At 38.2% G+C, this 16,544-nt stretch overlaps 1 protein-coding gene across 5 annotated transcripts in view; it reads left to right on the forward strand.

The window, feature by feature from the left end:
- Positions 1–16,034, forward strand: part of ZNF287 (zinc finger protein 287) — a 16,674-nt gene extending 640 nt beyond the window's left edge. Inside the window, exons 1-6 of one of the 5 annotated variants that reach the window (XM_008570798.1) lie at positions 133–210; positions 891–1,488; positions 2,182–2,279; positions 4,463–4,589; positions 5,054–5,140; positions 12,107–16,034. In XM_008570798.1, the coding sequence (XP_008569020.1) occupies positions 1,086–1,488; positions 2,182–2,279; positions 4,463–4,589; positions 5,054–5,140; positions 12,107–13,674 (2,283 nt within the window). In that variant the 5' untranslated portion in view covers positions 133–210; positions 891–1,085 and the 3' untranslated portion in view covers positions 13,675–16,034. Of the gene's footprint in view, positions 1–132; positions 1,489–2,181; positions 2,280–4,462; positions 4,590–5,053; positions 5,141–8,207; positions 8,866–12,106 lie in introns of those variants that run through there. The other 4 variants (XM_008570797.1, XM_008570796.1, XM_008570795.1 and 1 more) reach the window with 4 other exon arrangements.
- The last annotated feature ends 510 nt before the right edge of the window (positions 16,035–16,544 follow it).

The raw sequence follows: 16,544 nt of genomic DNA on the forward strand, positions 1-16,544 counted from the left end.
GGGTGGAGTCTGCGGGAAGGCCCGGGCCGGGGCCGCGCGTGCCTGGCGGCCACGCTCCCCTCAACCCTGAGGCCGAAGAGCAGTGAGAGGGACCCGGCTTGGAAGGGAGGAGACGTAGGCCGGCACGTCCCCTCTGCGGGGCTTTGTAAACAGTGGGCTTCGGCGGCACGAGTGTGGTTGAGCGGGGCTCGGAGCTGGAGCCCGGGACAGGTGGGGTGTGTTCTCCTTCAGGTCAGGCCGATTCTGTGGTTTTCTTCCGGAATCCTTATTTTGAATGTATCCTTAAGGAACTGTGTCTTGTAGAAGCACTTAAAGGGCTTCAGATCTCACCGACGTTTGCTGCTTTCCAGTCCCGCCGGCCTGTCTTCCCACTCTGTGACAGTGACGAGCGAGAATAGGTTGGCATTAACATGCAAAGCAGATAAGTGGCTCGTTCTTGTTCTCTGACAGTTCCCTTGGGAACATTGAGCACTTTATTAAGAAGAAATTCCCCTCCCAGTTTGTTCCAAGTAACAGTAGATTTGTTCTGCTGTTATTGAGAGACAGTTCAGTCATTACAACTTCTGTAACACCAGACTAAAATACTAAAACATTTTTTCTGTAAAAAAAATGTATAATTTTTGTTTCAACAGGTTAGAAGTTTAATTTGTCGTTTTGCTCATGATTCTTTAAATCATTGCTTTTGTCACCACCTTTTCATGGCAGCTCCACTCACCACCAACCCCAAGCAGATTGCAGTCCTCTTACTAGCCTAAAGGTATAGAGGAGGAAGACCAAGATAAAACGTGTGTGCGTTTACCTGTGCACAGCGGGGATTCTGTTTGTGTGAGTGTGTATGTATAGCAGAGTACACCAGGAATTCTTGACCTTGATTCATTCTTGTGTTTCAGAGTCTCTTATCCCTGCAAGTTCTGGGCTCAGAATTTGTAACTAAGGCTGCCAGCTCTACCTTGTTCTCTTCTGCCCCTGGCTGCAGCACCCCTTGATATAATGTTGTGGCTGTAGCATGAGATTTCAAGGAGTTGGCTTACTACTACTGTTGAAGTAAAAAGAACATTGCCAGATTGACTCTCCTGTCTATAGCAATGTTAGCCTCAAGGAAAAGGATGACCAGTTCTTCACGCTCCCAAATCTTTTTTATGTGGAAGCCAGACAAGGCTCTGAGTGGACCCCACAAGGTAGAAAAGGAAATCCTTACTTCAAGACACTTGCGTGACACTGAGACCTGTCGACAGAATTTTAGGAATTTTTCATACCCGGACCTGGCTGGTCCTCGAAAGGCATTGAGTCAACTCCGAGAGCTCTGCCTTAAGTGGCTAAGACCTGAGATTCACTCAAAGGAACAAATCCTGGATCTGCTGGTGCTGGAGCAATTCCTGACCATCTTGCCTGGGGAGGTTAGGACTTGGGTGAAGTCCCAGTATCCAGAGAGCAGTGAAGAAGTGGTGACTCTGGTGGAGGATTTGACTCAGATTCTAGAAGAGGAAGGTGAGAAATGTGGAATGGAGTGGGGAGGAATCCTGGGTGGTCAGAGAATACAACTAGCATATCAGAGAGCAGCCCCTTTAAAGAAATTGAGGAGAACAAAGATCAGTTAGGGTTAGTCTTTAACATGAGCTCCATCCTGTATGATGTTCCCCTTCCAGATTCCTCGGGACCGAACACACATTATCTAAACTCGGAGAAATGTCATGAAAGACTGACCAGACACAACAAATTACCCCTATGTGAGCTCTCAGAAAGTTTACCTGCAGAGGTTTACACCTTTCTACTAATAAATCATTTGCTTTGTGAATTGGATTTTATAATAACAAATACCCAAAAAGATAGAAAGGGTCCAGAGAACATTGCCTTATTAAGAAAAGAGACAACTCACAAAATGTGTTTTACATAAGGATTCAGTGGAAAATTGTGAATTTTGTACACATACTTAAGAGTACTAGAGCAGGCTTGTTTTTTTTTGTTTGTTTGTTTGTTTGTTTTTAGGCTTGTTTTTGAAGTCTGCTTTGGCATCTCAGGAGAAGTCATTGGCCCTTCCCTCTGATTCTTTGAAGTCAGAGTGCTGTTTTTGGTTTCCTTCTGACTTCTTACCTTAAGAAACTATAGGCATCTATTTGGTGAAGGGTTTCCTAGGCTATTCAACAGGACTAATCTCCATCATGATCTCTTTCTCTTCCCTAGCTCCTCAGAACTCTGCCCTTCCCCAAGACACCCCAGAGGAAGACTCCAGAGGAAGACAAGCTTGCCCAGCATGGTGGCTAAATGACTTGGTGACCAAAGTGAGTTTGAATTTCTTTTGTGATTTTAAAATGCCTTTTTAGTGTGAGAACATTTTATATCGTCTCAGTAACCACTGTGCCCCCAAAGCCCTGTCTAGAACCTATCTTTAGTTTCTCTCCTTAGTTGCCCTGCCTGTTAAGGTAGGTGAATGTGCTATATAGGAAATGGGTTTCCAGTGCCTTCCCTTGATTTGTCTTTCCTCACTTTTTAACTGTAAGTCAGCAATATCACACAGAGGTTAAGGGATTGACCTCCATAGTCAGATAGTCCTAGGGTTTAGTACCTGGCTCTGCCATTGAATTTGTGATTTGGGACAAGAATTATTCATCCCTAATGAATAGAGTTGACCTCTTAGATTTTGAGGACTAAATGTCATGAGACTTGGGTTAGCCTGGATTACAGTTAAGTGATCAGTAAATAATAGTTGCTAATATTATTTTTTCTCATTAGCAAGTAATTAAAGGCCATGTATTCTATGATATTACTGTTGATCACGAGTCTGTGTTATTTTTGAGTAGCAACTTAAGCCACCTTAAGGGAAAGATTTGCTATAAAAATATACAAGGTCTGAAATTGGAAAGCCTTTGGTAACCAAGTTAAAATGATTATTTATAGATGATATGAACATTTACCTGGAAGACCTAAGAAAATCAAGGGAAAAACTGTTAGAAACAGTAATAGGAAAATTGGGGAAAGTGACTGCTATAGAAAAAGGACATGCAAAAATCAATCTCTTTCTTAAATATAAACATCAGATAGATGATAAAATGAAATAAAAGATTCCATTCACAGTACCCCCCCCCAAAAAAAACCCCTTTAAATATCTAGAGTAAATATCTAAGCATAGTGTAAACTTTGCAGTTCCTTCATGTTCTATATCATTTTATAGGACATGAAAGAAACTTGAATACTGTAAAGGTGTCAGTTCTCCCTAAATTATACACTTAAAGTAATTTTAAAATCCCAAAATGATTTTTTAAAGATACTGACAATATTATGAAAAAATAAACATTTAAGAGTGTATTAGTCCATTTCTGTTGCTTGTAACAAAATACCTGGAACTGGGTAATTTATAAAGAAACAATATTTAGGGCCGGCCCAGTGGCGCACTGGATAAGTGCGCTGCTTGGGAAGCGCGGCGGCGCTCCCGCCCGAGGGTTCGGATCCCACATACGGACCGGTTCCCGCTCACTGGCTGAGCGAGGCGCGGGAGCAGCACCGAGGGTTGCAGTCCCGTTGCTGGTCCCCGGTCCGGTACGGGGGCAACACTGAGGGTTACGATCCGTTGCCGGACACGGAAAAAGACAAAAGACAAAAAAAAAAAAAAAAAAAGAAACAATATTTATTGCTTACAGTATCAGAAGCTCAGAAGTCCAAAGTCCAAGGAACACATCTGGTGAGGGTCTTCTTTGGTGGTGGCTTTCTAGCAACACACGGGTCTCACATGGCAGAAAATGGAAGAGCAGAGACAGGGAGAGAGAGAACTTCTCATGTGCTATCCTTTTAAAGTCTTCAGGATCACGCCCACGACCACCATTAAACCATCAACCTCTTCAAGGCCCCACCTTTCAGTTACCGTAATAGGATATCCCCAGTTACGGTGGGATTAAGTTTTGGGGGGACAGTCAATCCAAAGCAAAGATTAATGAAGAATTTTTTTTAACAAAAGGAAGAGGAGCAAAAAAGGGACACTAACCTTACCAGATTGTGAAATGTATCTAAAAGTACAGCAGTTCAACAGTGTGGCTGCTGTTACCAGTTTTATTTCTTAAAAGAATGAATGAATGAATGATTGCATTTCATCATAGAGCATGCAAAAATATGTTAAAATTTTAATTATAATATGTTGAATTTATTCTCAAGGCAGAGCTGAAAAGCAAAACCATTCAACTGTCATCTACGTTTAAAATTTAAAACCCTTTCTTTATGATGGAGCCAGCAATGCATGCGCTAGTGCCAGTTGAAAACAATAAGTTCTACTTTCTTTTCAAACTTCTCTTTAGGGCCATTGAGGGATGCTGTGGGGTTGTCCACACCCTGGGTGAGGGTTATGACTAGACAACTTTTAGGATCCTACAAAAGCTTAAGATTCTATGACCCTACCACCAGCATACATGCACCCAGTGTTATCACTGTCCCCCTTCCCACTAGTTCTTGAACCAAGTTATATTTGATATTTTAGGAGTCAATGACATTCAAAGATGTGGCTGTGGACATCACCCAGGAGGACTGGGAGCTAATGCGTCCTGTACAGAAGGAATTATACAAGACTGTGACATTACAGAACTACTGGAACATGGTTTCTCTGGGTAAGGATCATCTACAGCCTTCCTTCTCCCTGCATGCCCACCAGAGTATCTGTCTTTCTCCAGTTATTAAGAATGGGTTGGGCCTCTGAAGTACTTGGCTTAAAATGGGGTCTAGAGGTGAGTGTTTTCATCCCATTCAGGTACAAAAATGGTCATGCTCTACTGCCTTTTCCCAAAAAAAGGTTTTTAAGTGAAAGATCATTGGAAATTGTGATGCACAGCTTCACGGTGCCGCCACCCAACTCCACTTTACCCATTTTCTGCTGCTGTAAAGGGTTTTCCCCCCATGATCTCCATGCACATATCCTCTTACGGGGCAGGAAATTTTCATCCTAGCTCTGAAAAGGACAATGACCTAATTCTCTTATTAGATCATGTCCATGAAACATTGGAGAAATCAGGTAATAAACTTTGAACGACTGTTTACATTCCAGGATAAAAGTCATTATATTTCTCCTGAACAGGACTTACAGTGTACAGACCAACTGTGATTCCCTTACTGGAAGAGCCATGGATGGTGATAAAAGAAATTTTAGAAGGACCTAGTCCAGGTGAGAAAAAAACCAGCACATGAGCCTCTTTGAATTAAAGAGTCAACATCTGCATCATATTTTATTGTCTCATAATTTATTGAACCTGTTCTACACTAATGGATTTTTTGGTTGTTCCCATTCCTTTCTTCTCTCCTCCATAATTTCGTTTTGAAAGATTTCAGACTGCTATGGGTCAAATGTGTCCCCCAAAAGTTCATGTGTTGGTAACTTGGTCTCCACTGTAACAGTGTTAAGAGGGTAGGAAATCTGATTATGATATTTGAAAGGTGGGGCCTTTGAGAGGTGATTGGATGGTGAAGACTATGCCCTTATGAATGGATTGATCCATTCATGGAGTAATGAGTTAATCATGGGTGTGGACTGGTGGCTTTATAAGGAGCACATGTGAGAGCGTTTGCGATATTCTCGTCATGTGTTACCCTGCATCGCCAGGATCCTGTAGAAAGTTCCCACCCAGAAAAAGGCCCTCACCAGATATACCCCCTGTACCGTGGACTTCCCAGCCTCTAAAACTGTAAGAAATAAATTTCATTTCTTTATAAATTACACAGTTTCAGGTAGTCTGTTATAATCAACAGAAACAGATTGATACACAAACCTACAGAAAAGTCGCAGGCGCAGTACATTAAACACCTATATACTTTTTACCTGGAATCACTAATTATCATCTTTTAGCCACTTTTGCTTTACCTTTTTACACACACTTTAATTTTGCAATGGAACCATTTGAAATTTAGTTATACAGGCATCATGACATCTCACCCCCAGACATCTCCAAAGAACATACACCATTCTCCCATATAAGCATCCATTCTCATTCCAGACATTTAACATTTATACCAGTGTCATCAAACATATAATCTAATATTCAGATTTCTCCAACTGTTCCAAAAATATTCTTTATAGATATTTTTCTCCCTAATCTAGGATCTAGTCAGGAATCACGTTCTACTTATTTATCTCATGTCTTTAGTCTCTTTTAATGTAGAACTGTTCCCCAGCCTTTTTTTTTTTAAATCTTTCATGATACTGTTACTTGTTGAAGGATCCAGGCCAGTTGTTTTTTTTTTGTTTTGTTTTGTTTTTTAAGAATGATCCATCTAGCTTTGTTTCTCATGATTTGATTCAGATTAAACATTTTTTCAAGAATATTTCAGAGGCAATATGTACTTTCCATTGTATTTCCTCAGGAGGCACCTAATATCCGTTTGTCCCATCATTGCCGATGCTCAGTTTGATTAAGGTGGTATCTAAAGGATCTTCATTTTAAAGGCACATTTTTTCTTTGTAATTAGTAAGTGATCTGTGGAGTGATTGGAGTGATACTTTGAGGACACATGACTGTTCTATTCCTTGATAACCTTTTATGTAAGATTTGTAGCATCCATTGATGGTCCTTGCTTCATTGTATTGCTGGTTGCAAAATGTTGATTTTCTAATTCAGTCATCTCTTCTAAATGATTAATAGCATTCTTCTGTAAAGAATAGATCTCCCTCCTCCCACCCCATTTTTATGTGTATGTACCACATCATCTAATGGAATTTTTGAAAATTCAATGTGTTATTAGTCTATTAATTCTAGGGCTTTTTTGTTTTTCTTTTTGATGCTCAATTGTCCCAAATTCAGGCAACACGAGCCCTTCAAAGCAAGTCCAACATCTTTTTGACATGTTCCCATTAGTCTTTAAACATTTCCTTGCTTTCTGGCACAACAAGATGTTCTTTAGGCTTAACCTTGTGCTAACCTTAGACCTGGAATTTCTCCAAAGAACCCTGGTTCATTTTAGTGGGGAATAGTAGTTAGAAACCAAGATCTGGGCAGTAAGTGTGCTCACTATTTTGGGTATCATTTATTAGGGTATCACTATCATGGACAGCATTGCTTCTAGATCTGTTCAGCTGATAGAGCTGGGAAATATGTGTGTATGTAGTTTTGTTTTGTTTTTTAAAGTCATGAGTTTACACTGATAACTAATTCAAATCTAACACCACAACGGTATTCATTTTGTATATAACCATATTCCATTTTGTATCTCCTTTCCCATACAGAAAATAACCTGGTTCACAGCAAAATCAATATGTTTACTTATTTGCTCTATCATATGTTACCCACAAAAATAGTTTCAGAATTACATCAATACCACTACTGATAACAAACTGCTAGTTCAAGATTTCTTTGAAGTCCTTTTTATCCTTAGAATATGTCCCACTAAGGATAATGTTTTCTTGTTTTTGATTTTTGATTTTACATTTTTGAGTATGTAAAAATATTAACATGTTTTGTAAGTCAAAACTATGTAGAAAGATAAACACTCCCATCCCTTCTGCCCTGTTCCCATCCAGTCCCTATAGGTAACCATGTTGTTTCTGGTTTATCCTTCCTATGTTTCTCTTTGCAAAAATAAATCTGTAATATATTTTTATATCTCCTTTTGCATACAGAAGAAGTACACTGTGAATACTCTTGCATCTTGCTTTCCTATTCCTTTTTTTTTTAAGGCACTGATTTCTTGTATGTCTACCAATATTGGTGCTAGAAAATAGCACCAATAACAGTGAATTAAACAATAACAACAAAACATAATATGCTACCTTCAAGTGAATTGCTTCATTTTTTTAAAAAAGTTATCTTTGGTCATTAGGTGTTTAAGGGTCGTATGACTTAAAGAGCTAATTCTTCTCCATAATATATTGCCTTATTTGCCTTAGTTTGGCAGAATGGCACAAAAATACACCTATAGCACACTAAATTGGGGAATAAATTCAGCTCATTCTAACCACTGAGAAAACATACATACTGTAATCAAAACAAGCCTGGAGTAGAGTCAGGATAGTCTTCTGGGAGACACTGCCAGTTTGGGACCATTTTAGGTTAACTTCTCAGGCATTTTTACATCATTCAAAGAGTACAAATTAGGCCCGTCAGTCCACAAAAAGGAGTTGTTTATGGTTATGCATTTTGGGGGGAGATTTTTTTTCTCCCTCCAAAGAGCACCAAGACTGAGAAAAGCAAGTTGCTTTTTTCCTTCTGTAGTGATGGGGTTTTTTTGTTTTGTTTTTCCAGCCTGTCCTCACATAGTTTGTAATCCTTTGTGAAAGAGACTTCTGTCAACCTTCCCTCCTTGGTTGGGCCCCAGGCTTCATCTTCTGGCCCCAAAGCCCCTTGCACTCTCAGAGTGGAAGCTTAAGGTCATCAACAGGATTCGAGGAGCTATCTCAGGCAGCTCTTGCTGACTTCCTGCCTTCATATTGACTTTTTGGCATCTGTGGATTTGACTTTCTTGCCAGCTCAGAGATACATAATAGCTGAACCTATGGTTCAGATATCTAATCAGTCATACTTTAAGAAACGGAAACTTTGGTAATTCACAGGACCTAGCCATTCTTTTGAGGCACAACTCAAATTATAGTCTCACTGAAGCTTTCCTTGGTTACCTGAGTGAACACTGATGTCCTCTATTAGAAATAGTATACCACTATTTGGCCTTATTAACCAACAGATATTTACCACTTCTTTTTTTGTCTTGTTTTGTTTTTGGCGACTGGCCATACAGGGATGTAACTCTGGACCATAGTGTTATCAGCACCACTCTAACCAACTGAGCTAACCAGCCAGCCCCAGATACTTAACCACTCCTAACCAACCCTTTCTTGTTAGTGATATACACATATTTAAGCCCTGCTTAATGATTCAGTTTCTGAATTTCTAATAAACTGATGTGTTTTAAAATGAATGCTTTTAGTGGTAATTTATTCATGGTTATTATTCAGACTTGTTGCTGTATGCTTGTTTATTGTAACTTCAGTTCTTCATTTTTATAAGGTACAGCATTCCATGCCTATTCTGGCCAGCTGCCAAAAAAAAAAAGTACTTAAGTACTTCTTTTTCAGGGGTGTGTACAATCTGCCATAGACTGATTCCGATTACAGCTTCTGGTACTATCTCATCTTTTTTGGGTGTATATATATACACTCACCTGTATAGTCTATTCACATTCTCCGCTTGTTTATTGTAACTTCAGTTCTTCATTTTTATAAGGTACAGCATTCCATGCCTATTCTGGCCAGCTGCCAAAAAAAAAAAAAGTACTTAAGTACTTCTTTTTCAGGGGTGTGTACAATCTGCCATAGACTGATTCCGATTACAGCTTCTGGAACTATCTCATCTTTTTTGGGTGTATATATATACACTCACCTGTATAGTCTATTCACATTCTCATTTTGTTCTTTTTGGGAGGGGCATAACAAATCCTGGTTTGAAAAAGCTGGTTTTGGGCCGGCCCGTGGCTCACTCGGGAGAGTGTGGTGTTGATAACACCAGGGCCATGGGTTCGGATCCTATATAGGGATGGCTGGTTGGCTCACTGGCTGAGCATGGTGCTGACAACACCAAGCCAAGGGTTAAGATCCCCTTACCGGTCATCTTTTTAAAAAAAAAAAAAAAAAAAAAAGCTGGTTTTAAAAATGTTTTCTTCTATAAAGGTAACCATAACTACATTTCTAGTACTAAATAGCAATAAAAGTAATATAGCCAATTTATTGAAAATTAGAAAATAGAAAGAAAAACCTATAATCTCATTGTTAGCATTTTTCTAATGTGTTTTTTTTTTTTTTTTTTTTTTTTTTTTTTTCGTGACTGGCAACGGATCGCAACCCTCAGTGTCGCGCCCGTACCGGACCGGGACGGCAATGGGATCGCAGCCCTCGGTGTTGCCCCCGCTCCTCGCTCAGCCAGTGAGCGGCCAGTCTGTATGTGGGATCCGAACCCTCGGCGGGAGCGCCGCCACACTTCCCAAGCGGCGCACTGTAGCAGTGCGCCACCGGGCCGGCCCGTCTAATGTGTTTTCATGCTAGTTATGATACTGCTTTTTTCATTTAACATGATTCCTAAACACTTTCTGGTGTCAACTATGATTTAGGGGGGGAGTTGTTGGCTAACCAGTATGGGTATCCAAACCCGTGACTTTAGTGTTACCAGCACCACGCTCTCCCAGGTGAGCTAATGGGCCAGCCCTTCATGTTTGTATTTGAATAAAATACAAGTAGGCTGTAAATTCAAGCCGTACAAGGAAGCAAATTACATATGTGTCTTCCTTCCCTCAGTCATTACCAGGGCCTTCTCCCTGTAGATTGTCAGTGTTTGGGTGTGTGGGTATCTGTCTGTCTTTAATACATATAGCATATCTTTACACAGATAGGATCTTGCTATACATACTTTTACATACCTGATTTTGTTCAATTAATAATGTGTCCTGCGTACTTTTTATATCAATGTACCTAGACCTACCTAATTATTATTACCAGTTATCAATAGTCCATTATCCCATACTCTAGTCACTTACTGATGGAGATAGCTGTCATTTCCAATAGCTGCATACTATTCTATTGAGTTGGATATATTTGTCAAGTTATACTCTGATCTGCATCTTAGAAAGTTTCTGAACTATCAAGTACTATTTTTCCTATATTATATAAATTCTATATTTGATTATATTACACTATATAATTCTTAACATTTGCAAGTTATGTGTTTAACACCTGGTTTCAAAGGGCAAGGGTCTTGTAACTTAAGATTTGTTTTAAATCACCATATTGGGAATATAATAGGTATCATAAATACATATTTGACTGCCTTGCAGCTGGGTTTGGTGTCAGAATTTTTTTGTTTTTTATTTGTGTATGGGTGTGTATATGCATACACTTTCATTTGAGCTAACCTTCATACAAGTTATTGTCATGTATTTTACCAGTTCAATTGGGTGGCCACCACATCCAGAGTCTTGAGCCATTTTCTGAAAGAAATATGAAAGCATAAGCTATTTCCCAAGTTTGCATCTAAATTGGAAATATAAGAAATGCACAAAAATTGTGAAATAATCATGTACTGCCAAGTTCTGTCATGGGTCCAACATTACCTTAGGTTGAACCATATGAAATTGCTGACATTCAGCTATTTTGACCTATAAAAAAGGCAGTTTCATATATTATTCTTCCTAATCTGTATTTTAGAATCTAAGAAGGAGCATTTTAGAGGGAAACATGAGCTCTGGTCTATAAACATCTTTTTTAATAGGTGGAGATGGTATCATAACAGAAGGCCTATAGTCTGGGATTAGCATGGCATCTATAGAAGATTATGAGGAAGTAATGGATAACTTTAAACTTTAAGTTAAGGTGAATATGAGGTGTAGTAGAAGATATAATAAAATAGCAAAAGGTTAGATTATTTTGGGACTGAATGCCAAAATACCTGAATGTGAGGTATTCTGAACTTTTTTCTTTTCCTCTCTTTAACTTATCTTTTAAGCCACTGGTCCTCAAACTTTAGTGTGCAACATAACCCCCTCTTCAGGGCTTGCTAAAACAAATTGCTCAGCCACACTGCCAGAGTTTCTGATTTGGTATGTCTGGTGGGACCCAGCAGTTTTAACACATTTCCAGGTGATAGTGATGCTTATGCTGCTAGTCTGGGGGCTGCACTTTGATCACCATTGCTTTAGGCTATGGGAGAATTACTAGAGATACTTGAGCATAGAAAGCACTCCATGAAATTGCTTTAGAAATATCATGTAGGATTGTGCAGAGGAGATTGGAAGAGGGAGTGATGAGCATCAGAAGGCCTATTTTATGATCCTGTTATGTAAATTAATTCATGAAGCCATCCCAAGTTCTTATCCACTGTTTTTACAGTCTTATCTACTGTTTTTAAGTCTCCTAGCTCTGTCACCTCACCTAGTCTATTTTATTTACTCTGTGCCCACATTGAAGTGAGAGCTTCTCCATTTTCAACAATTTAGCCTCCTTTTTTCCTGCCCTCTTAGTCTCTTTTCCCAAGTTTTAAGGACCATGTTAATGAGACTGTCAGAGCTACAGTGTTTAGGCATTTTATTCATGTTTTGTTTCTATTATGGCAGTTTCCTTTCTCCAAATAAAGAAAGACTTTTTATATTCTTTTTATTTCAGAATGGAAAACTGAAGCCTATGCATGTACTCCAGTAGACAATCTTTCTAAATTCAGAAAGAATGGAACCCAGACCGTCAAATTAGAAGAATCATATGACTATGATGTCAGATTAGAGAGGCAAACAACAGATACCTTCAGGAAAATTTCCACTAATGAAAGAAATTTCAGTTTGAAGTCAGTCCTTTCACAAGAAGATGACCCTACAGGAGAATATCTTAGTAAATATATATATAGGAATAATTTTGAAAAGCACTCAAACCTAATTGTACAGTTTGAAAGCCAATCAGATAATAAAACTTCTGTGTACAATGAAGGCAGCGCAGCGTTCAATCATGTCTCATATGGTATTGTACATGGGAAAATACTTCCTGGAGAGAAGCCTTATAAATGTAATGTGTGTGGGAAAAAATTTAGGAAATACCCATCTCTCTTGAAACACCAAAGTTCCCATGCCAAAGAGAAATCTTATGAATGTGAAGAATGTGGGAAAGAGTTTAGGCATATCTCATCCCTCATTGCACATCAGAGAATGCATACTGGAGAAAAACCATATGAATGCCACCAGTGTGGTAAAGCCTTCAGCCAGCGTGCACACCTTACTATTCATCAGAGAATTCATACTGGAGAGAAACCCTATAAGTGTGATGACTGTGGGAAAGACTTTAGTCAGCGTGCACACCTTACTATACATCAAAGGACACATACTGGAGAGAAACCATATAAATGCTTGGAATGCGGTAAAACCTTCAGCCATAGTTCATCACTGATTAATCACCAGAGAGTTCATACTGGAGAAAAACCTTATATATGCAACGAATGCGGAAAAACTTTCAGTCAGAGTACACACCTTCTTCAGCATCAAAAAATACATACTGGAAAGAAACCATATAAATGCAATGAGTGTTGGAAAGTGTTTAGCCAGAGTACTTACCTTATTCGACATCAGAGAATTCATTCTGGAGAGAAGTGTTATAAATGTAATGAATGTGGAAAAGCCTTTGCTCATTCCTCAACTCTTATTCAACATCAAACTACCCACACTGGAGAGAAATCCTATATTTGCAGTATATGTGGGAAAGCCTTCAGCCAGAGTGCAAACCTTACTCAACATCATAGAACACATACAGGAGAGAAACCATATAAATGCAGTGTGTGTGGGAAAGCATTCAGCCAGAGTGTGCACCTTACTCAACATCAGAGGATTCATAATGGAGAAAAACCCTTTAAATGCAATATATGTGGAAAAGCATATAGACAGGGTGCAAATCTTACTCAGCATCAAAGGATCCATACTGGAGAGAAACCCTATAAATGTAACGAATGTGGGAAAGCTTTTATTTATTCCTCATCACTTAATCAACATCAGAGAACTCATACCGGAGAGAGACCCTATAAATGTAATGAATGTGATAAAGATTTTAGCCAGAGAACATGCCTTATTCAACACCAGAGAATTCACACAGGAGAGAAGCCCTATGCATGTCGTATATGTGGTAAAACCTTCACCCAGAGTACAAACCTTATTCAGCATCAGCGTGTTCATACGGGTGCCAAACATCGTAAATAATGGGTATGGGAGACTTCATTTCGGTTTTATGACTTTATCGTTTAAATTTTATTTTCTGCACTGTGTGTTAAAACATTCAAAAGAAATCCGAAGAAGTGCAATATATGTTAGATACCACTCAGCAGAAGTATCAGAATTAGTAATATGGATATACCCTATTTACGTTTAATGTGAAATTTGAGGAGAAAACTTTATTGGCTTCTTAACCTTTGATATTGGTTTAATTTATTCCAGAAAGAAACCTGATGAAAGGGTATTCAGAAACCTGTAATCATCAACTCTTACTGTGTACTTCTTAATGAGGCCTTATGAGTGTAACTTGGGAAAGAGTCTGTCTAGTAGAGATTTCACACTAGAGAATAATCCTGACATTATAGAAAAGGAAAAGCTGCTTAGGCTTTTATTTTTTCCCAGCTTTGAAGCCTTAAAATATATAAAGGGTTCCCTCTCCTTTTTTACTTCCCCTTTTCCTGTTATGCCATAACTGCCATGTGGAGCCAGTGGGTTTGCCAAAAAAAAAAGTTGAAAGTATCTTAAAGATTTCTATGTGATCACTGTTTAATTATACTTTCCCACAAATACTGAAGTATTGAAGAGAAGCTTAATGAAAGTTGATGTTAAGATAAACTAATGTATATAACCCTTAGACGTGTACAGATTTAGTTAAACAGGCAAAAGTTAAACACCTCAAGCTTAATCTTTAAAACATGTTGGGCTAAATTTTTCACTAGATGTTGACATCCAACGTCATCCTGAAGGAAAAAATAGGCAAACAGCTCCCATTATTTTCACTTGACTCCTAAATTCTTAAAGGTTCCCCTGTGATTGTTCTACTGAAGGAAGTTCATTTTTTCCATTGAAACACATGCTTCATTGAGTGCCTACTGTGCTCGGGCCCCAAACTTCCTGACTGGATCCTTTCAGGTCTTGTTACAGTGCTGAAAGTCACAACTTATTTAAGAAACAAAAGACTTTCTAGAGTAATGAGAGAAAGTAAGGACATGATCTTAACTTTGTCATGGAATGAGCCTAAGAGACCTGCTAAATTGGGTTGCCAAATGCTACCCCATATCCCACAACAACAAGGAAGTAATGAAAGCAGCTATATAAATAATGTGAGGAAAAAATAGCAACGGAAAATTGAGTTCACTGCAGAAAGTGGGTAAGGAAAAAATCAAAATGAAAACAGTGAGGAAAGAAAATACATAGATAACTAATTAAACAAGATGTAATTGGACTTGCTTTACCTAAGAAAATAAGCGTGGCAAGACACTAAAAATGAAATGACTGATTTTTAAGGAATAATGGGAAGGCTGGTACTCCATACATTTAAGTAAAATAGAGATTACTTTAACATATCAGGAAAAATTTTCATTGGAAAAAGCATTGATGTAGTAATCATTTAGCAATGATAACTGAGTTTGTGGGTCCTAAACAACATAAAAGGAAAACTGGCAGAAGTGCAAATAGAAATAAGCAAAAAATACTACTGTATTTAATATCCACAGCATTCCACTATCAGAATGTAAAGCCATCTTCTGAGAGTTGAGATTTCAACTTCATCATTTTCATTTCTCCAGTGCCTTGCATATAGCACATGGTCAATAAGTACTGGTTGAATTAATTAATAAATTATATAAATTCGAGTTGAGTAAAATTGACTAGCATGGAGTTGGAAAATTGGTAGAATTAAAAATACTTTTTTGTGTATACACCAAATGTTTAACAAATATTACTGGGTAATGGGAACTGCTTAAAAATGAAGAATCAAATCACGGAACATCTTTGCACAAAGAAATTTTCCTAAGGTAAATGAGGGAAAATTGATATAAATTCTAGTACTGTAAATATCAATTTAAGCATGTATTGGCCACATAACTTTACTTGGACATTACTGTTTATATAACATCCTACAAACAGGTGCTGAAGGAAAGACCTGGGGTGCTAAGCATCTTCAAGGCTATGTTGTTGAATGTTTTAAGAAATTGTTTCCTTCACTTTTCCTTACATTAGTTAACTTTGATTTCATAGTATGTATCATCCTTCACAAAGTGCAGGTTGCAAAATATTCAAGCTATGCTTATTCCATAGTTATGTTTTAAAATAACAGTTTTATTGAAGATATATATATATACATTTTTTATTTTTTATTTTTTTGGTGCCACTTCATCCCTTACAGAACACTTCATTCTCTTGGAATGAATGTGTGGAGTGTTACAATCCATAGCGCCTTTCTTTACATTACTTTGTATTTCCTGCCTTTATGTGTTTTATGTAAATAATGCATTTATAAAGTCTTCCATTGATATATAGAGGCAGTTAATGCCCTTATAAAATAATAGAATAACAATAACAGAGAACAGTAGATGTTTGTGTATTTTTTTCCCCACTTTTCCAGTTGTCTGACCCACAAGTCAACAGATTTTTAGCAAATAGTCTACTTTCCACAACATTTTCTTAAAACTGTCAAATATACAGAAGGTTTAAAACAATAAAATGCGTACCCACCATCTAGATTTAAAAATTAACATTTGCCAAGCATGCATCTTATAAAACTAAGGACAGTCTTTAACATAACCACAATACCATTATATATAGCAGAGAAAAAAAGTGTTTCCCTCATATCTAAATACCTAGTCCACATTTAAATTTTCCGTTGATCCCATAAATTTTCACACATTATATTTGATTGTTATATCTGTATCATCTGTCTAGAACAGTCCCCACCTTTGGTTTTTCCTCATTTTTTTTTCCTTTTTGTATTTTTTCGTGACCGGCAACGGATCGCAACCCTCAGTGTCGCACCCGTACCAGACCGGGACCAGCAACGGGATCGCAACCCTCGGTGTTGCACCTGCACCTCGCTCAGC

Source organism: Galeopterus variegatus, unplaced genomic scaffold, assembly GCF_000696425.1.
Source record: "Galeopterus variegatus unplaced genomic scaffold, G_variegatus-3.0.2 Scaffold632, whole genome shotgun sequence".
Taxonomy (NCBI): domain Eukaryota; kingdom Metazoa; phylum Chordata; class Mammalia; order Dermoptera; family Cynocephalidae; genus Galeopterus; species Galeopterus variegatus.